The sequence below is a fragment of the Neovison vison genome, chromosome 7 (genome assembly GCF_020171115.1).
Source record: "Neovison vison isolate M4711 chromosome 7, ASM_NN_V1, whole genome shotgun sequence".
In the NCBI taxonomy this organism is placed as follows: Eukaryota; Metazoa; Chordata; class Mammalia; order Carnivora; family Mustelidae; genus Neogale; species Neogale vison.
Genome location: NC_058097.1, coordinates 40,782,031 through 40,803,078, shown reverse-complemented (window position 1 = coordinate 40,803,078; position 21,048 = coordinate 40,782,031). Strand labels below are relative to the sequence as shown.

The 21,048-nt window shown below is 54.7% G+C and overlaps 1 protein-coding gene across 1 annotated transcript in view; it reads left to right on the top strand.

Moving 5' to 3' along the window:
- The first annotated feature begins 20,826 nt into the window (after positions 1-20,826).
- The window catches only part of PEPD (peptidase D), a 107,869-nt gene continuing 107,647 nt past the window's right edge, over positions 20,827-21,048 (top strand). The window contains exon 1 of the mRNA XM_044256278.1: positions 20,827-20,892. Within this exon, the coding sequence (XP_044112213.1) occupies positions 20,876-20,892 (17 nt within the window). The 5' untranslated portion in view covers positions 20,827-20,875. The remainder of the gene's footprint in view (positions 20,893-21,048) is intronic.

The window sequence follows — 21,048 nt, the reverse complement described above, 5'->3', positions numbered from 1 at the left end:
TTATTTGACAGAGAGATCGCAAGTAGGCAGAGAGGCAGGCAGAGAGAGAGAGGAGGAAGCAGGCTCCCCGCTCAGCAGAGAGCCAGATGCGGGCTCGATCCCAGGACCCTGAGATCATGACCTGAGCGGAAGGCAGAGGCTTAACCCACTGAGCCACCTAGGCACCCCTGTTATTTTTTATTTTTATTGTTTTGCTATTTAATGCCTCCCTCCCCTGGGTGTGGGGATACTTGCGGGCTGAATGCAGATCCTCATGGGCCCCCGGGCCGCCATCCTGTACCCCGGTTGGCCGAGGTCTCAGCTCATCTCCGCTGGGATCTGAAGCTCTCCCTGCCAATCACTTCCTTCCCTATTTTCTCTCGCAGACATTGCCCCTCCATAAACCTGTCGCATCCCTCACTGCATCTCAGCATCCTCTTCCTGGAGGACCCAAGTGGCCCAGAGGATGAGGCTACCACGGAGCTGCGAGGCGGGAGGAAGGGGACTGTGTGAACAAGAATGTCAGGCAGGGATTCCCAGCTCCTGGGGGCACCATGCACAGGAATGGAATGGATGGCGCCGCCCAGAGTTGCACCTTGCACCTGCCAGACACCTGTGGGCGCAGCTAATGAGGGCTGCGTTGGATTCTCTGAATGGGAGCACATCCTTTCTTCTGTATCAGAGACTAAAATGTCCCAAAGCCAAGGAGCCCATGAGCAAAGGTACGTTTCTCCTCAGTAGCAACTGGCCCCGTCTGGAGGCCTTCTGAGCCTCAATCCAAGGGGGTCCTGCTTTACTGAGAGCACAGCTCGAGTGCCGACACATCTGGCAGCTGCCCCCATGTCCAGCAGCTGGTCGAGGAGAAGGCTGGCTTTGGAACCCAAGCCCAGGAGCTCCCAAGGAAAGATGTTCTCTCGGTGCTATCCCATCCATGGCCACGGGTCCATAGGGGAGTCTTGCCCCCACCTGCCCTGCACTGAGGGAGCCCAGGGCTTCCAAGCTAGAGACCTTGGGCCATGGCTGGCTGGGGAGGCTTGTTGGATGAAAGGACCAGGCACACTGGTGCTGGTGGCCATTTGCAGACAGGGCCACAGCTCAAGGTGTGATGCAACAGAGGGCATATTTCTCAGTTAAGTCTCAGGAGGCCAGGAGGTGCCTGGGTGGCTCAGTCATTAAGTGTCTGCCTTTGGCTCAGCTCATGATCCTGGGGTCCTGGGATAGAGCCCCGCATTGGGCTCCCTGCTCAGCGGGGAGTCTGCTTCTCCCTCTTCCACTCCTCCTGCTTGTGTTCCCTCTCTCCCTGTGTCTCTCTGGGTCAAATAAATAAAAATAAAAAATCTTCTTAAAAAAGTCTTAGGAGGCCTGGAGTATGTCCTGGTTCTGCCACCAGCTTCCTGGATAGCCCGAGGAGAGGTCTCATTAGCCCAGCCTGACCTCACTGTGTTTATCCATAGAATAGGCATAATGACTTCTCCCCTCCTCTGTTTTCAGACACGTAGGTGAGGGCTGTGCTGGACTAAGTCAGACTGCTGGGTGGCTGGGCCTCTGTGGCCACATGTCCCTCGGGGGCCTAGGTGGTTCACAGGCCATGAGCCCACAGGGGAGGGAAAGGAAGAACAAAGAATAATCTGCAGGGTTCCGGCTCTAGGAACAGAAGAGCTGGTGGTTGTACCATTGATCAGGGTGGGGAAGTACAGGGTAGAGGGGTAAAACCTGGAGTTTGGTTTGGGCCATTACAGAGACTGGGCAGCCTTGGTTCCACAAGCTTCCCTCCAGATCCTCTTCTAGTACCAGTCCTTGTCCTCCCTGGGCAGAAGAGGCTCCATGACCTGGAGTGGGATGCAGCTGGCTCCTCCCCCTCGCTCCAGGGGTGGGACATGACCCAGATCCACCAATGAGAGGCCCTCATTCCATTGGCCTCCCCAGCTGGTTCCGGGATGGGCATGCAGCTCCTACCAGCTGACCAGTGGCCTCCCTGGAACTTTGGGGAATGAAGTACCCGCTTCCTATGGGATGACAAGCTGTTGTGCGGGAGTAACTTTGGACAATGTCGTGGACTTCTTGGCTGTCCCAGGGAATCAGCCTGCCTGAGAAGGAAGGCAAAGAACACAAGACAACAGAGCCTGGGTGGGAAGGTTAGACTCCTGATGATAAGCTCTGGACCCTGGCATCTGGCTGCACTTGATGCAAAAGTACTTTGGACTTTCAAGTCGGGCAAGTCAAGAAGTTCCTTTTTTCTTTCATGCTACAAACGATATTCAAACAGTTCGTCAGTGCTCCGTACTGCATGGACACTGGAGAAACAATGTCAGCTAAACAGACGTGGTTGAGCTCTTCGGGAGCTTAGGGGTTGATCAAGAGAGCGTTTCCCCCCTCCGCCATGACTCCAACAGGAGCGTGTCACTCGGATCTTTGCAAGAGACGTGAACAACACCTCGGACAGTGTCTCTGAGCCGTTTTACGGAAAATGCAATCTACATGTTTGCGTTGTGTCTGTTGAACCTGGGCAGAAACTGAGGGCAGGGAGTTCAGTGGCGAAAACAGGTCTGGGTGAAAAATGCAGAAATATTCCGCTGCTGTGTAACCTTCTGGCGATCAGAACTGGAAAGGGGGCAGGGAGAAGAGGGCTCAGGGGTCCCCATCTGTGAATTGGTGGCTTGTCCCCTGAGCAGCCTCTTTAGAATGGTAATTATCCTGGCTGTACTCTTGACAAAAGGAACTTGGGAGATAATTTTTCAATGTTTAGCTTTTTAATGACGAAGATAATATCAGCACCTTAGCAAACATTTGGAAAACAGAGAAGACTATCCCTTATAATCCCACAACTCTAATACAACCATTGTTGAAAATATTATTTGGGGACCATCGTGGTGGAGTCTTTGGTGTTGGTTGATAAGCCCATGTGATGTGTTCATTATTCCATTCAGGGCTGGCCCTGATCCTGGCTACGCACTGCAATTTGAATCTTCCAGCGAGAGAATGTGGGTGACCCAACGGGGTGACCTGTCCTGAGTATGGGGAGGGGGCGGCACCCCACATAGGAAAGGTGACATGTCTCCGGGCTGGGGAGAGGGTGGACAGGTGTGCACGCTCTCTCTGCACACCCTAGAGAGGGCTCCGGGGTCTATGCAAGCATCCTGGGAATGAATCTCTTGTTTCCACTTGGGTCCTCCCTGCCCCATGGGTTCCTCAGAAGGGGAGTCCCCTCATGTCCCGGTGTGGACTCAGGCCTTAAATCCAATGACGAGTGGCTCTACAAGGGTCAGAAGGGGGGAGGACACAGCCCAGGGTAGAAGGCCAGGTAAGATGGAGGCAGAGACTGGAGTCTCAAACCAAGGAGGATAGGGCTTCCGGGGGCCCCCAGAAGCTAGGAAAGAGGCCTGGAACTGTTCTCCGTCCCAGCCTCTGGAAGGAACCGGCCCAGCAGACAGCTTCCTTTGGCTCTTCTGGCCTCCAAAACCACAGGAGAATAAATTGTTGTTTTGAGCCCCCTAGCATGGGGTGATTTGTTATAACAACCCTAGGAAGTCAGTACACCAGGGGCACCCACTCAGGGGCGGGGGCACTCCCTCCCTAGTGGCTGGCCAAGTGCAGCGTGCCCGGGGCCTCATCAGAAAGCCTGAATGAGCCTTCTAGCGTCCTGCCTGCCTTTCCCTCAAGGATAACGAGCAGAGGATATGCAGAACACCAGACCCAGAGGCTCAAAAAGACAGATCTTAGCAGCCGCAGCCATAGGACAAAGAGCGGCGGTATACCCATGCTCCACTCCTCATGTGGAGGTGATGGGGGCGCTCATGGGGAGGGCCAGCGAGCAAGCAGGGCTGGGCAGTTGGAGAAGGGAAAATCAGCAAAAAGCAGGTGGGGGTGGCTACTGGGAGCTTCTGGAAATAGGCCCCTATCCTCCCCCAGAAACCGGGACCCGGGGGACCCTATCCTCACGTATTGGCAGGAACGAAGGGCACATTTCTAGGACAGCCTTTAGCTTTCCCAGGCAGGAAGAGAAGGGAGGCCGCAGGGACAGGGCCTAGAGCTGTTAGAAACCATGAGAGGCGGGGCTCACGTCTGTTAGGCTGGGTGTCCTGACTTTGTGCTGAGGCTACAGGCCTTACATGATGAGGGAGCACGAGGCTGGCTGAAGACAAAGCAAAAGCTGGCGCCTTGTACCACCCCCCATCCGCTCCCCCTCAGTCCTACCATGCAATAAGCAAATAGTTAACTTGCAGAGCTCACAATCCTGCTAGACAGGAGTCTCCCTTGGCTTACAAATGTCCTAAATCTCACTAGCAAAGACGATTGATAGCAGGATTGTGACATCCCACCAAAAAGTCTCCCAACTATCTTAATGTTAATGGCTGGTCTAAAGACAACATTGATCAAGCCGCCAGGGCAAGGCCTCCGGTAGGCCTCTGACATCTTGGCACCTTGTAGGCCCTCTTTAGCATATGAAAACTCCGTTGAAACCTCCCTTCCCCTCACCTTCCTCCAACCCCAGGGTACATAACCTGCCATCTCTCACAACCCGGGGCAGCAGCTCTTCCTGCCCACGGGTCCTGTCCCCATTGCCGTGCTTTAATAAACCACCATTTTGCACCAAAGATGTCTCAAGAATTCTTTCTTGGTCATCGGCTCCGGACCTCAGCCCACCGAACCTCACCTAGGTTCTAGAACTTCATCATTACAGACCAGGGTTGGGGCCCAGCTGAGAAGGGAGCTCCAAGGAGCCCACGTTCAGACAAAGAGAGAGGCTGGGTCAAGGAGACAAGGTCGATAGGCTCTGTGCCCTCCTGGCGGGCGGTTCTAGTCAGGGAAACAGACAGCAGGGCTCGTGGGGAGCGTGGGACGAGGACAAGGACGAAAAGGAAGGGGCAGGAGGCACAGGGGGGAAGGACACCTCAGCGGAGGGGAGGCAGGGGAAGGAGGGAGCAAGGGAGAGAGTCCAGGGTGTCCCTGAAGGTGCTAGAGGCAGGGGAGCACAAGGGTCCGAGGCTGGAGCGACAGGTACTTCCTGCTTGGTGCATGAGGTCTGGAAGCAGAAGAGCCAGTGCTGGGGATGTGTGGTTGGGGAAGGGGGTGGGGGGGTTGCACAGAGAATGATGGCGCCGGAGCTGAGCACAGGAGGCACGAGGAGCTGTTGGAGGCCCCACGCCCCGGAGGCCCAACTCAGTGGGGATTTGGCGTCAGGTGGGATGCAACTTTGTTAAAAGTTTTCCAGGCAATTCTAAAAGGCAGTCCTGCCTGCATTAGTTTTGCCTAAGGGTAACATGGCATCCTCGGAATGCTGTGAGCGGCTGGGAGGGACCAGGTGAGATCTCTTTTATGTAAAGGATCACTGGGCAGAAGCTGGGAGAGCTTCGTGGAAGGTTCGAGCGATAACCCTGGTAAGAGAGCAAGCGAGCGAGAGCTTGGTCCAGGGCAGTGTGTGGGAGAGGGACAGGAATGCCAGAACTATCTAGGAGGGGAGCTGGCACCAGATGAGATGTACCCATGAAAGTGAGATGACATCAGGGGCACCTGGGTGGCTCAGTGGGTTAAAGCTTCTGCCTTCGGCTCAGGTCATGATCCCAGGGTCCTGGGATCGAGCCCCGCATCGGGCTCTCTGCTCAGCAGGGAGCCTGCTTCCTCCTCTCTCTCTGCCTGCCTCTCTACCTACTTGTGATCTCTGTCTGTCAAATAAATAAAATCTTTAAGAAAAAAAAAAAAAGAAGTAAAGAAAGTGAGATGACATCAGATTTCTGGGTGGACAGCTGGCCGCAAGGTCCCCAAGATGGGGCATATCAGTGGAGGTCAAGGAGTGGCTGCTTGAAGTTAGTGGTCTTGCCCGAAGATTCCTGAGAGGCCCGATGATTCCTTTGGGCAAAAGAAAAGGAGCCAAGGGAAGAATTTAGCTTCGGGATAAAGCTGCTGTGTTACGGAGGTGGGGGGAGGGGTGGCCCATGACATGAGGGGTGGGCTGGTCTCTTCCCAGTTTTAAGAAGAGGGTAGGGGTTCCCCAGGACCCTATGGCACCAGGAGGCCAAGTGGGACAAGGTGGAAAGGATCCGGGCAGGTCTGGGGCAAGGGGAATGTTGGGAGGAGGGGATGAGAAGCCTGGGCTGACCTGGGCTGGCCTCCTGTCTGCACCTCTCAGCACCCAGGTGTCAGGGTCCAAGGTGGCCTTGGAGACACAGAGGCACACATTGCCAGCAGGACGCACATATTCAGCTGACTTGAAAATGAACCTGGCAATTCAGATCTCTTCTCCTTCCCTCCTTTAGAAAGAACGGCAAACGCTTCCCTCACCTTCCTCGTCCTCGTCCTGGAGGCAGCCCCCTCAATGACCAGCACCGCTCCCTCAAGTTCGGCACACACCCCGGACCGTGCATCCATCCTAAGTGTGCAGCTCCCAGTGTGTTCACAAACTGAAGACTCCCACGGGACCACCCAGATGAGTCAAATTCAACATCGCTGGGCCCAGCGTTCCTCCTGTGTGTCCCCCTCCAGGCCCTATCAGCCACGGCTGGCCATTGTTCTGACTTCCCACAGTTTAAATGAGGTTTTTAGTGCACTTTTTCATGGACTTAAAAAAAAAAGATTATTTATATAGTTATTTATTTGACAGAGAGAGAGAGTGAGAGAGAGAGACAGAGAGAGAGGGAACACAAGCAGGGGGAGTGGGAGAGGGAGAACAGGCTTCCCACCAAGCAGGGAGCCCAATGCGGGGCTCGATCCCAGGACCCCGGGATCATGACCTGAGCTGGAGGCAGACACTTAACGACTGAGCCACAGGTTTCCCATGGATTTTTTTTATTTTTTTTTTTTTTAAATAAACAGACCAGGGGGTGCCTGGATGGCTCAGTGGATTAAAGCCTCTGCCTTTAGCTCAGGTCATGATCCCAGGGTCCTGGGATCGAGCCCCACATCGGGCTCTCTGCTCAGTGGTGAGCCTCCTTCCTCTTCCCCCTCTCCCTCTGCCTGCCTCTCTGCCTACTTGTGATCTCTCTCTGTCACATAAATAACTAAAATCTTTTAAAAACAACAACAACAACAACAACAAAAACCAGACCATTCATTCATTTATAAGTTCCCAAAAGCAAAGTGATAGAAAAGAGGGTGCTCACTAAAAAGTCTCGCTTCCCTCCCTGTCACTTTCCATTCCCCCCACCTTATAGGTGAGGCATTGGCAAATTTTCCTGGAAGGGGCCAAGCGCTTTTGGGGCTTGCGGGCCCCACTGTGCCTGTTGCAGCTGCTCAGCTCTGCAGAGTCCAAGGCAGGCATGGAATCTTCAAGCACACTCCCGGCCCATCCCACTCCTCACCAGGCTTCTGAGGCTCCACCTCTCCCTGGCACGGATTCCACCATATGAGAACGTGACTTGATTTACCCAATCTGTTGTTGAGTGGATGGCTCCGGTCTGTGGGTTTCCTGAGCAGTACCGTCATGAGAAGACTGGCCCGTGTCTGCCGGTGGACGTCTCCCCGGGAGTGGGGTGGGCCGCGTCAGAGGTGAGTCGTGTGTTTTAAGGTTGCAGAGAGATGACTTCCTTTCCAGGTTTCATGGCTCATTCAGGCTTAATGTGAAGATGGAGCCAGGATTTGGGGGCGGGGGAAAGAGGGGAAAGGGACAAGGAGGTTGAGGAGGCAGGGCCCGTACGGGCGGCCTTCAGGAAGCAGGAACAGAGTGGACGGATGTTGACTCTGGGGGTGATGAGGGAGCAGGAGGCTGGCTGAGGACAGAGCAGAAGCTGGCGCCTTGCACCCCCTCTTCACCCGCTCCCCTCCATATGTGTAGCATTCCTCAGGCACCCCTGACTGCCATAAAACGATAAATAGTTAACTTGCAGGGATCGCAATCCTGCAGAACAGGAATCTCCCTTGCTCTACAGATGTCCTGGAGAGCTAAACAGGGAGGTTACCTTATCAATAGCACAAATTTCCAGAGGCAAATAACTCTCATTTCCTGAAGCCCTAATGTCCCCCTCCCCACCATAAACTGGAGGAGACTGAGGTAGAAGGGAATGTAAATGAGAGCAGGATCATAATACCCCACTAAGAATCTCCCAACTATCTTGATGTTGCACCTTGTAGGCCCTCCTTAATATGTGAAAACTCTGTTGAAATCTCCCATCCCTTCACCACCTCCCCCCAACCGTAAGGTATATAACATGCCTGCCCTCACAACCAGGGGCAGCAGCTCTTCCTGCCCACGGGTCCTGTCCCCGTGCTTTAATAAACCACCATTTTGCACCAAAGATGTCTCAAGAATTCTTTCTTGGTCATCGGCTCCGGATCTCAGCCCACCGAACCTCACCTAGGTTCTAGAACTTCATCAGGGGGAGCTGGTTGTGAAGTTGATCAGAAGAGAGGGCACCCTGCCCGCTTCCCACACCCTCATGGGGGACCCTTCCCCCGCAGTCCCGACAGATTTGGGGAGGACTCTGTCTCAAAGCTCTCTCAGTCCTGACTTTCAGTGGCGTCAACCAGGGAGGTTTCAAAAATCCCTGGGTCCAGTCTCCATTCCTGGGAAATCTGACTCAGTTGGTCTGGGGGGAAGCTAGGCACTAGCTTGTAAAGATTCTAGAGGATTCTACCAGAAGCCAAGACAGAGCAACCAGGAGGCCTCGTGTCGTGGGTGGTCCCTGAGATCACGACGGATTCCCAAGAATCTAACCGCCCAGTGAAGCCCACCCACCCCTCGGCAAACCTCTCAAGCAGACTCTCAAAAGTGCACTGGAGCCAAGAAACGTGGAAAGGACCTCACTGGAAGAGTGGGAGGCGGCTCTCCGGACCTGCTGAGACCAGGCTGGCTGAAGGACCCCGCGGGGACAGCCCCTGCCCAATGGCCCCGTCGACACTGGCTCTGGTCAAAGCCTGTTCAGCAGCCCGTCCTGGCTCTCACTGGTGCTCCCACAGCCTGCGGAAACTTTTCTGGCTAAGCTGGATCCTGGGCAGGGCTCTGGCCTGGCCATGCTTGGGGCCTACACACCTAGCAGGCCTCAAGAGAGAAAAGATGTTGGGCTGCTGGGCAGCTACAGTGACAGTGCCCTCATGGGCCTTGGCAGAACAGAAGGGGATAAGCGGGGCATGATGGATACCCCAAGCGGACAATGGTCAGTGACTACCCATGGCAGATCCTTCTTACCTTCTCTCCGGTGGTTTAGATTCTGCATTTAGAGCCCCAGTAACATAAAGCCCAAGTGAGCTCTTACCTGGGCGCCTCCAGGTCCCACAGAACAGAGACTGACCCAATGATGTCCATGGCCACTTCCCTAAATTGTCCTGCTCTTCTCACCGAGAGTGTGACCTTCACCAGCCAGTCTGGGCGCTGTCCCATCTTGCTGTGGCCACAGTTGGCATTTTCTGGTTGGGGGTGACAGCCCCTCGATGAGCTGGCTTTGAAGTCATTCAGGGTAGATGAGGTTTCCTGGAGTCCCCTGGGCTTTCCAGAAGGAGCACAAGACACATCAGTTCCCCTGGGAGCCCAGGTGCCCCTCTGGGGTCTCCGGGAGGAGTGGTCAGGCAGGTGAGCCTGAGTCAGAAAAGCAGCTTCCTCTGCCCTCCCCCAGCCCACTGGGCTGCTCCCTCACTCCCCTCCCCCTCTCTCTGGGCTCAGGTGCTGGGAGGATTCTCAGAATCCATGGAAACCGCAGAGGAAGCTGGAAATCAGAAGGGAGGAGGGGGCTGAGCTCCTCCTGCAAATCCTGGGGAGAGGGGGAGGGGGGGTCTGCTCCTTAAGGAGTAAATGTCTGAAACCCCATGTCTGTTTCCCTGCCTGCCTGTCCACTAATGCATTGGCTCCCGTGTCCCTCAAGGGCTGTGGGGACAAGGGCAGGAGAACTCTTTCTTTGGGAGGAGCTAGCAGGCCCTGGGTTGAGGGGCAAGGGTCAGGGTAGGGGGAGAGGAGATGGGGAACAGGAGTTGGGGGACTGAGGATCAGGTAGTGGTTGGTGCCGTGGAGGTGGGGGTCAAGGGTCGAGGGTCACAAAGTCAAGGGTCAAGGGGCTGTGGGGGTGAGGCTTTGAGAGGAGCTCCTGGTGGAGGAGGAGGAGGCTGGGAGATGGCGGTCAATAGGGAAGCGGCAGAGTTTGGCAAGCGGGGTGGGGAGTCCTGGTGGGGGGCAGGAGTGGCATGGTGGGGTTGGCCACGTGGGGTCCAGGCTCCCGTGAGCCAGCGTAGTCCCTCCACCCAGCAGCCCCAACTACCCACGGAAGTGGGGAAGCCGAGGCTTTCCATTTTAGGGAGGCTCCGTCTCTGCTGATTCTCTGTTCGGCCCCATTTACTCATGTTCCTCGTTTTGCCTCTGAACAAGCCAAAGAAAGTCCAATCCCGCTTCCGGGGGTGGCAGGGGGTTGGGGAGCAAGGAAGTTAATCAATCTCAGTTTCATCCTCGGCCCCAGACACCTGCGAACACCGAAGAAGAGCCAGATCCTCAACATGGTCTGGGACGTTAGCTTCAAATACGCCTCAGCTGACCCTGGCACCCACTCCCCTACTTTCGGTACTTTCTGGAATAACTCCTGCTGTTTACATGACACTTGCCTTCGATCGGACCCTACCCCGAAGGAACACGTACCCTAGACCCTCTTTCATTTATTTCATTTTATTCTATTCTTTATTTTTAATTTTTTTAAAGATTTTATTTATTTATTTGACAAAGAGAGATCACAAGTAGGCAGAGAGGCAGGCAGAGAGAGAGAGAGGAGGAAGCAGGCTCCCTGCCGAGCAGAGAGCCCGATGCGGGACTCGATCCCAGGATCCTGAGATCATGACCTGAGCCGAAGGCAGCGGCTTAACCCACTGAGCCACCCAGGTGTCCCCATTTTATTCTATTCTTAAAAGATTTTATTTACTTAATTTAGAGACAGAGAGAGAGCACGCACACACATGTGTGTGAGTCAAGGGAGTAGAGGGAGTGGGAGAGAGAACCTCAAGCAGACTCCCATGGAGCACGGAGTAGGACGCGGGGCTCTTGACCCTGAGACACGACCTGAGCTGAGACCAAGGATACCAAATGACTGAGCCACCCAGGCACCCCACCCTTGACCCTTTTCTAGCATAAACCCCCAGCCCCGAACAGGGAGACTCACTCTGCTTTCCTTTCCTTTCTGAGTCTCCCAGACACTCTGTCTGCTCTTCTCTACCTGTCACTCTATTCAATAAACTCTGTTTTTGCTTCCTCTGGCTTGCGGATGATTTCTATCCTGCGTGAACTTCTCGGCTGGTCCTGTGGGACCCTCCTCTGGGGTTCTCAGACCCATGCTGCCTGCATCTTGTCTCTTCTCTCGGCACTGTCCCAGAATGATCTGCCCATGATCCTTGTCAATAAGAACCAGGCCTTTTCCTTCAAAACACAAACCAACCAACCTCCCTTCCCTGACTAGGTCTGACTGTGACTCTGGAGCCGGGCGTAGGGAGGGCACCATTGTGGAGATGGGCCAGAGCGGAGGCACGCAGGGGACCGCTGGGAGGCTCCAACAGATTCTGGATTAAAACAAGCTCCCCAGTTTGCAAGAGACCCTCCCAACACACAAAGGGTACAGCCCTTCCCGAGATAGAGATTTTCTTTTTTAAAGTGGTTTTATTTATTTCTGATGACACAAATGATGAGTGACCTCCTCCTTTCTAAGAAATTATACCACTAAATCAAGTTCCATCCCTTTCTGATTTCTCCTGCAGAACCATCCCCCACTCCTTGAAGACAACCTTTGGTTTATCTTCTTCCAGACCCTGTAAGTGCTTTTACAACAGAAAACACGCATCCGCAGAGAATTCATAGAACAGTCTATTGTTTTATGGGTTTGTAAACATTAACGACATAACACGGCGTGCGTCGTGCTTCTGACTTTTCACTCAACAAAGTGCTGTTGGGACTTCTCTGTGTGGATACCTGTAGATCTAGGACATTCCTCCTAACTGCTCTCCCAGCACGCAAGCAGATGGGAGTTATGAACTCAGGGATTGCTTCCCATTTTTCACTATCACAAATAATCCTGCAGTGAGAACGCCGGTTTACATCTCCTTGTGCTCACAAGGAGGGGGAGGCTCCGGGTGGATGGTGAGCGTTGCAATTACGGGTCAGAAGGCTGAGTTTTAATTTTTTGGGTTTTAATAGCGATCACTAAAGTGCTCTCCAAATGAGCCGTTCCAATTTATTTCCCCAAGGCCTTATAGCGTTTGTCTCCGCAAGCTTTACTCTGTGTCAGTCTTAGAGTGGAACGGAGGGGCTCGCGGGCTCTCTGGCCAGGAGGCGGGGGCCCCGTGGGTACCAGTACTTGGCCAGGCCAGCGAGCTGTCTTGATTAGGCTGTGGGAAGGGCAGAAGGGGGCCTCATGGGCAGGAGGGAAGATGAAAGTGCCTCACTGGAGGGGGGAAGGGGATTAGCATGTGAGCGCTGGAGGTTGATGAGGTCAGGCTTGATGACCCGTGCCTACCCCTCATCCCTGGAGGAGTGGCTGGCAGGGTCCAACCTCAGCCCACTAAATCCGGACCTCTGAGGGGTGGCTCCCATGTCACCTCCCCTCTCTCCTCCCCAACCCCCCACCATCCTGCCCAAAACCACACCGGCAGATCTTGGAACTTATCCAAGCTGGGTGCACCTTCCCTAGAGGACTTGGACCCCGCAGAAAGGGGCCCTGGTCTTCACATAACAAGTGCCCCTTTGTGACAGAAGTGACAGAGCCTGCCCTTGGTGCTAGATTCCAAGCTAAAACTGGCTTTCTGTCCTGCCGGTTCTGTAGACTGGAGCTCAGGGAACAAACACAGAAATTCCAGGAGCTCTCCCGAGCCCAGGGTTGGCCACCTTCCCCCTCAGGCAGACGTGGTGCCCGCTGGAAATGATCAGTCCCTTCTCCTCCCAGAGCCCTGTGAAGTAAGGCCTGGCTGTCACTCCCGCTCCCAACCTGAGGCTGGGAGCAGGGGGGTGGGGGGAGCCCCAGGGACACCCAGTGCTCAGACAGCTGGTCCTGCAGGCGAATTCGTGGTCTGTTTCCACTGTGAGCTGATCTTCAGTAAAATCTCCCTCAAGCCCTCAATATTGATCTCCGAGATAGGGAAATAAAACTGTGACTTTCCCAAAGACTGTTTGCACGGAATGTTCAGGAAAGATGAGGAGGGGACTGAGGCCCCTGCCGGCTCATCACTCTGCTGGTGAACCTGACCTCTGAGGCCTCGCCAGTGCTACCGTCTGGATGGAGCATGGCAGTGGCAACTTCCAGGCTATCTATTAATCTTTGTGAAAAGATGCTCTGAATATAATGGCCAGTGCTCGGAAGTGGAGGAGGGCGTTCCTCTTGGACGGTCCCGATCTTGGACTTGGGCAGGTGTCTCCACAGCAGGGATAAACGCCCTGCTGACTGTCACTTCTCAGTTACCCATCCAGGCCTCCCGGGTGTAATCCCATGGTGGGTGGACCCCATGCCAGCCTTGCCCTGGGATGTGACAGTGTAGCCAAGTCCCCAGGCTGTAGGATCACTGGTTTTGGGGGATAAGCATTGTTCCATGGATATAATAATTTCCATTTAATTGGCCCCAGCCCCATCTCTATGATGTGGGTCCTCCAGTCTCCTTGGAAATCTCTTCCAGGGATCGTAGGGGGTGCCTAGAAGGATTCTTATCCCACTTCCTGTTCTTCAAATCTGCTTCCCAGGAAGCCCCACAGATGGACCCCCATCCCTGCACTACCACTGCCCGGCCTCATACGGCCACGCGGCTGTGGGGCACTGCTGCCTCTGGGGGGGGGTCCCCAAGTTAACGCAACCATGTGGTGCGGGGACAGGATCCACGTCCCTGTGACCTTCTCCAAGCTGAAGCTGGGCTGTGCTCTAGGCAGGGGTGAGGTGAAGGTCACACTTCTTCCCCAGGGCCCCACAGCAGTGGTCCTCACACCTGACCCCGCAGCTCCCCGAGTTCCTAGCGCAAACAGCCCCCATGGCGTAGGCTCCCAGCCTCGGCTCTGAGGCGGAGCCCCGGGCTCTCCTCCCTCTGCCCTGTGTTGGTTCTGATAAACTGGTGGAACAAGTCACTCAATGTAATGGTTCTAAGCAATCATTTACGCAGCTCAGGATTCTGGGTGCCGGCTCGCCGGTCTCTGCTGGACCCATTCATGAGTCTGCATTCGGCTCTCAGGTTGGCTGGAGGCTGAAAATCTGGGCCAGCCTAGCCTGTATTCTATGTCTGCTTGTTGGCGGGCTGTCCCACAGGTGTCTTACCTTCCAGCAGACCAGCCAGGGCATCTCCACGAGGTGGCAAGCCTTCCGAGAATGGCAAGAGGGCAAGCTCCCATAGGGGAGCGCCTTCCAAGGCCTGTGCCTTTGCTAATGTCCTGTTATCCGAGGTAAGTTGAGTGGCCACCCCAGATTCAAGGGCTGGAGAAATGGACACGGTCTCTCTGCGGGAGGGGTTGCCTCATCATTAAGCAAGAGTGTGGACGCAGCGAGAAGACTTTGAGGGCAATATTGCCATTGGTTATATGTCCTTAGCCCCTCTCACAAATCTCTGGGGGCCCCTCTTCTCCTCAGGCAAATCCATGCCCACACACGGAGCCCCTGCAGACTGAAGCTCCAGCCCACAGGCAGGACGCCCAGGGCAGGTTCAAGGTAGTCAGGCAGCCCCAGACCCAGCCAGCGTTCTTGAAGGGAGTGAGCCCTGGCCGCCTGGGCTTGGGGTTATGGAACTCGCTTCTTTGCATCAGAATTGCTCTCTAGGAGGACAGGGCTGAGCGTGACTTCACGGGGCATGGGATAATGGGTCTGGTCCTTTCCTAATGCCCTAATACTTATCTGACCGTTGACATAAGGCTGGTGGTCATCATGAGCCAGGGGCTGTGCTGTGTCTCATAGGACCAGCCTATCTCACCTTCACAACAATCCACAACAATCCCCCAAACTCAGACCCATCACCCCCACTTTACCAAGAAGGAAGCTGAAGCTCAGAGAGGTTGAGTAACTTTCCCAGTGCCACACAGTGAATAAATAGCAAACCTAGGCATGGGATCTAGTTTCCTATATCCACCTTCCTAACCATTGTGTAAATGTTCTCTAATAAGTATCATAATAACAAAAGGGACTCCTGCCACATTTGTATCTACTATCTCCCAAGACCTCATTTCTCCCTCGGAACTGCCCCATAGGGAGGCAAAGGCATCTTGTCTCCCTTTCCAAATGGGTAAAGTGTGAACCAGAGAAGTCAGAAGACCGGGCTTTTGAAGGCCAGGCACTTCTTTCCCCATGACATGGTTTCTAATGGGCCACTTTGTGCTTGGGGAATATTTCTTTGTCAGCGACATACAGGCAGGGCCAGGCAAGATTTTTAGAGCCAAGGAAATGAAAATTATATACCTTCCCATGTAAACTGAAAATAAGAGTCACAAAGCAAGAAACTCACACTTGTGCTGAAATGGAAATAATTGCATTCTAGGCTTTTTACTCACAATATTCAGGATGAGTTTGTCCAAGTTGGACTTTTCATGTTTCATTTGTGGGGGAGTTGCTTGTACCCCAAGTTGACCCATCATTGTGTGCCGTGGGGCTTTGTGTCTACGTTTCAGCATCTTAAGCCCCTCTGTTTAGAGAATGGGACTTGGTGAGATGTCATGGGCCAACCCAACCCTCCCGCCCTTGCCTCAAAGCCAAAAGAGGCCAGAGATAGCCAGTGTGGGCACGAGGCTTGGGTTTTGCAACGGGTTGCACTGCCCACCAAGGGTATTGGCCGCAGGGGGAGTGAAGCCTCAGGATGCTGTGTCCGTCCAAGGTTATGTCCAAGGGCAGCAGGGGTGGCAAGGGTTCTGGGCAGCATTGTGTGGTGTGGCTTGGTTGTGCTTTGGGCCACCCACGCACCTAGCTCCTGTCTGTTTTCCGAGCCTGCCCCTCCTTCAAATGTGCTGTCTGACATCCTTCCAACACATCTCTCTTCTGCTTGAGAGAGAGACTCAGGGGTTGTTTGCTGCAAAGAATCCTGATGAGCACGGGGCCTTTGAATGGGGAGAGACTGAAGGCAGGCAGGCAGCTGGGAAGCCTTGGCAGTCACATGGGGGAGTGGTAACAAAGGCCCTCAGGAAGGGAAAGGCAGGACAGGGACAAGGTACTGAGGAGGAAGGGTTGACAGGTTTAAGGATGAGAGAAGGCACAGTCACAAGTGGCCCCAGTCTTACCGGTGACATGCATAGGTTATGTGGCTGCTGGGGACACGGTCTGTGGGTGATCTTATTAAAGGGACAAAAATGTCCCCCTTCAAATGCCACCCTGGCTGGAACCCAGGAACTGGGCGTTTGTGAATGTCAGCAGGAAGGGCCAATATTCAGGAACTTGGGGCTGGGCCCAGTAAGAGCCATCCCTGCCCCTGCCACCCCCCACCCAGTCCCAAGGGAGATTTCAGATGCCCCCAGGACACCAGCTGCATGACCAAATTCCCCCGCTCTGGGACTTAGCACTCACACTCTTGGAATTAGGTCTCTCATTCATTTTTATCAAGATCTTGAAAGTGGTAATAAAGTTACACCAATGAATAGCCCAGCGCAACATGGGGAATGTAATAAAGGTGAAAGCAATAAAAGGTGGAGGGACCAGCCACTCCGCACGGATACGACTTGCAAGAAATAAAAGTCATTATCACCTGCGCAACCCGGCCGGCCCACTCCGCATGTGCGGAAGAAAACCATTTCAGAACTTTATTTCCTATATTGAATGTCGATAATTGGATGTATTTATAAGTCTCTCTGGAAGAAAACAGCTTGTGATTTCAAGATGAGAAAGCAGTCTTCCAAACAGTGAAAAACAATATATTCCCCATTCTCACACACACACAAAGAGCTTGTTTCCGTCGATGTTTTTAAGGTGCTGTTGGAATGATTTGCCTTCCTGAAGCCACCATGCCATTTCTCATCTTGAATTGCCTCGTAGACCCTGGCAAAGCACTCAGCGGGGACCACTTCATCTGAGATGCTGACGGGCGGTCCAGGGAGGGCCCCTCAGCCTCTGCCTCTTTTCTGCAGGAAGAGGGCTCCTCAGGCGGGTGGGTAGGGAGGAAAGGGCAGGAGGAGTGAGGTGGGGAGATGCTGGGGGTGCGTGATGAAGGGGGGTGGTCGTGCTGGCCTCAGGAATGGGAGAGCTGCGGCTGTCTCTGCCGACATTGCAGAGGCTGAAGGCTGGGACCTGCCAGAGCCTTGATGGAGAGGCGCCCTGTGGGCTTTCCCTTTCCATCACGCTCCTTCCTTCCCCACTCCGGGAGAGGTTGGGTAGGAACATGCCACTCCTGCCCTCACTCTTCCTTCTGTTCAGTGCCTTTAGTACAAGTTCCCTGAGCCCAGTCTTCTGCCTCAGCAAAAGCAAAACAATCACAAAAACCCCACATGACACCCCACATCACACGCCTCACACACTGAGGCTGGGCTTCCCCTGGGGCAGGCGCAGAATCCCTTGCTGGCTCTCTCCAGTTCTGTCCTCTGACCCTTGGGAGCTCCAGGTCCAGATATGAGCTTGGCTCCCATTGCTTTCCTGCCCAGAATCAGTAATCGTGGGATGGTGGGAGGAAACGGCAGTCTGTACCCTTGTTCCCCCGACAGTGGGCTCCTCTTCCTCCTCTGCCCCAGGACCTCTGGAGCATAGGCTCTGGGCCTCAACCCCTCACAGCGTGGTCCGTCTCAGAGTGGCACCAACGGGGACAGCTTGGTAGCCAAAAACAGACCCAGCATCTAGGCCACCTCCAATGTGGTCCTGCAGAGACTTCCAGCAGACCAGTGTCCCCAGTATGCAGCTGAAGATGGGTGAGGCCCATGTCACGCCTTTTCCAGGGGACACCTCTCTAAGGCCCCGAGGGTGGCTTCTGTGTCATTCCAGCTGGGAACCACTTCTGGGGCTGCCATCTCCAGGTGGTCAGCTGTCAGCCATGTCCATGGGGCTGCAAGGACACGTAGCTAGGTGGCAGGGGGTGGGCAGAGTGGGGGAACCTGGCAGGACACAGTGTCTCAGGGAAAGGAGCCACAGAAGCTCCAAGGAGGAGCTTTCCTGGGACCAAGTTTCTTGTGGGCATCTGGCTGGGGCAGGGCACTTGGGGAGAGTTTGGATGCTCTGGCTGCTGGGCTGGCTGAGCAAGAACATCTCCCCTTCCCCCTTGTAGGTCACAGTGATGGCAGACTGTTTCAGCCAAAGGCCTGTAACCTCGGAGGTGACATCGCTTAAGGCCCGAGTGTGCTGCCTCGTGCTCCCCCTCGCTGATTTACACACTCCTGCTCCAACTCTCTAAAATCAATCTTTCTCCAATTGCCTCCTGGCTCCCAGCAGCGTCCGGATCTGCCCTGCATGAGTAACTACGCAATCTTCTCCCACTCCCAGGGCTGCTTCTCTGGGAGCCCCAGCTCCTGATGAGGAAGGGTGGGGGTGGGGCCAGGCCCTGCCTTGCCCCAGCCTCTGATGGGGAGGGGTCAGTGGTGGCGGGCAGCAGGGCTGGCCGTCCGTCCAGATGGGCGTGGGTGCACAGGAGTCAAGGGCAGGGACACCAGGGAGCTCCACTGACTTGGTAGGTGCCTTCCCTCTTTCATTTTTGTGGATGTTTAAGATAATTACTTCTTTTTTATGTTAATAAACATTCTGAGCTGGCAGTTGGCTTAATTTTGACATATTTTATGTCAAAAGAAATGGTGGAGGGGCTCTAATGAGCTCAGGGCCAGGTTTTTCTTCTGGAAAGGAACATGAAAAGCTCATTCTGCTCACCCTTTGTTATTTTTAAAAAGTGTCTCTTTTTTATGGAATGCAGTTTCTTTAGCTGAAGGTAGCGCAATTGTTCAGTGGGGGGGCAAGTTCTTGGGGGCCTAGAGCCAGGTGGTAAAGTATAGAGACTTGTCCTCTGCTCTCCCCCCTGGAAACTGGCAAGGGGGCTGATAGACCCTCTCTGGGGGAGTCCTACCTGGAAGGAGACCACTGAGAGCTGCTATATGTGTAGTGGGAAGGGGGAGCAAGGATGGGGACGCTCTCTTCCATCACCTCTCCTCTACCTTAACTGGGTCAGGGAGGGGTGAAGGGCTATTTGGGTGTCACCTTCCTCCTCGTGCCTTTGGCACCTCTTTTGGCTATGCCACAGGCTAAAGGTGCCCGGATGTTTGCTCCTGACACACTACAGCAGCCCCACGGGGTGGTGTCATTAGATCTCACACGACAGATGAGGAACCCAGGGATGGTGCAGGGATTCATTTTTTTTTTAAAGTTTATTTATTTATTTATTTGAGAGAGAGAGACAGTGAGAGAGAGCATGAGCGAGGAGAAGGTCAGAGAGCGAAGCAGACTCCCCATGGAGCTGGGAGCCCGATGTGGGACTCGATCCCGGGACTCCAGGATCACGCCCTGAGCCGAAGGCAGTCGTCCAACCAACTGAGCCACCCAGGCGTCCCTGGTGCAGGGATTCAAAGTGGCCATGCTGGGTCCCCCACTCTGCTTATGGTCTGGCTTGGTTCCTTTCCCTGTGTAAGGGGTTGGCTATCTTCCCAGTATTGTGGGAACACATCACAGCTGTTTCTCCATCTCATAGCCTCTGGTGCCTCCCAGCCTGGCCACAGTGACCTACATCCTTGTCTTTGACAAAGAAGTAAGAGGTATCCCCAAACCCATGCCCTTCAACCAGAAGTTACCTCCAGCTTCGAAACAGCTGGGGACTGGGATCAGGATCCCCATGAGCATGGGCTGGGCCCTACCTCCTGTCCTTGCACATCTGCACACCCTCATGTGACCCAGGACCTCAGGGGTGCCCCCACCCCCAGTTCTGGGCCCCTTTCCTTCACAAAGCCAGCACAGGTAACTAGTCAGGGGTGCCACTGCATAAACTTGGCTCCTGTGTGAACTCAGGTGAGTTACCCACCTCTCTAGGATTCAGTTTCCCCATCTGTAAAATGGCCTAAAAAGGACAGAGCCTACCACACAGAGCTGTTGTGAGGATTAAATGAGCTAACATCTGCAAAGGACGGGATCACAGGGAGTGCTCCGTACCTGTTGCCAGTAGTTGTTAGTATTACTATCATTTTTTTTAAAGATTTTATTTATTTATTTGACAGAGAGCGCTCACAAGTAGACAGAGAGGCAGGCAGAGAGAGAGAGGAGGGAAGCAGGCTCCCCGCTGAGCAGAGAGCTGATGTGGGGCTCGATCCCAGGACCCTGGGATCATGACCTGAGCCGAAAGCAAAGGCTTAACCCACTGAGCCACCCAGGTGCCCCATATTCCAAAACACCTGCAGCCTAGGTTGCTCCCTTGGAACACCTGCTTCCCAATCTCCCTCCCTGATACTCCTTCCTCCAACTCTTTGGAGGAACCTGCACGCAACAGCAGTGACCAGGAAAGGAAAGGAGGGACAGCTTCTGGCAGATTCTCCCTCCTGAACTGCGCCCTCCATGTGTGCCCTTCTCCCCAGCCCTCCTCACGCCACCCCCACCCCCCCACCCCCCTGCCTCCATCCTGCAGTTGAGGAACCTTGGAAAGATCCTACCGGACTTAACTTTCCAGCCACATACCGGAGGCCCTGCAGGAGCTGACCCTTACTTACCTCTGAGGTCTTACCTCTCACTTCCACACCTCTCTCCTGGACACTGAACTTTTTGGTACTCCGATAGCCCCGGCCTTTGCTCAAGTCATTTCCCTTCCTCAGCTACAACTGCCCCGCCCCTAGATTGGGTCAAAGGCTCTCCCCATCCCCCGCCCTGGGTTTCCTCCCCAGGGAGCAGGGTTGGGAGGAGGTCTCCAAGGCCTGGGGAAACCCCCTTACTGTGGAAAGGCCTCTGTCCCTGGCTCTGGCCCCAAGAGTAGGACTCGGCTCCTCGCGGAGTTGGACGCGAGAAGGGGCGGGGCATGGGCTCCGGCCCCGCCCCGCCCCCGCCTCCCGCAGTGGGGACCCGGCCGGGCTCAGCTGATGCCTCACTTCACGTGACGCTGGCTCTGGGCGAACATGGCGGCGGCCACTGGGTGAGTGCTGCTCGCGTCCCTGGCCGTTGGCCGGCGGCGCGGAGAGGGGGCCTGGGTCTCCGGGCTGATAGCCCCTGCCGGCGGCCCGCGGCCCGGCTGGTCGTGCTGTGTGGCCGCGGGCAGCGCGCTTCGTAGCGTGGGGCGGGCATCCGAGCG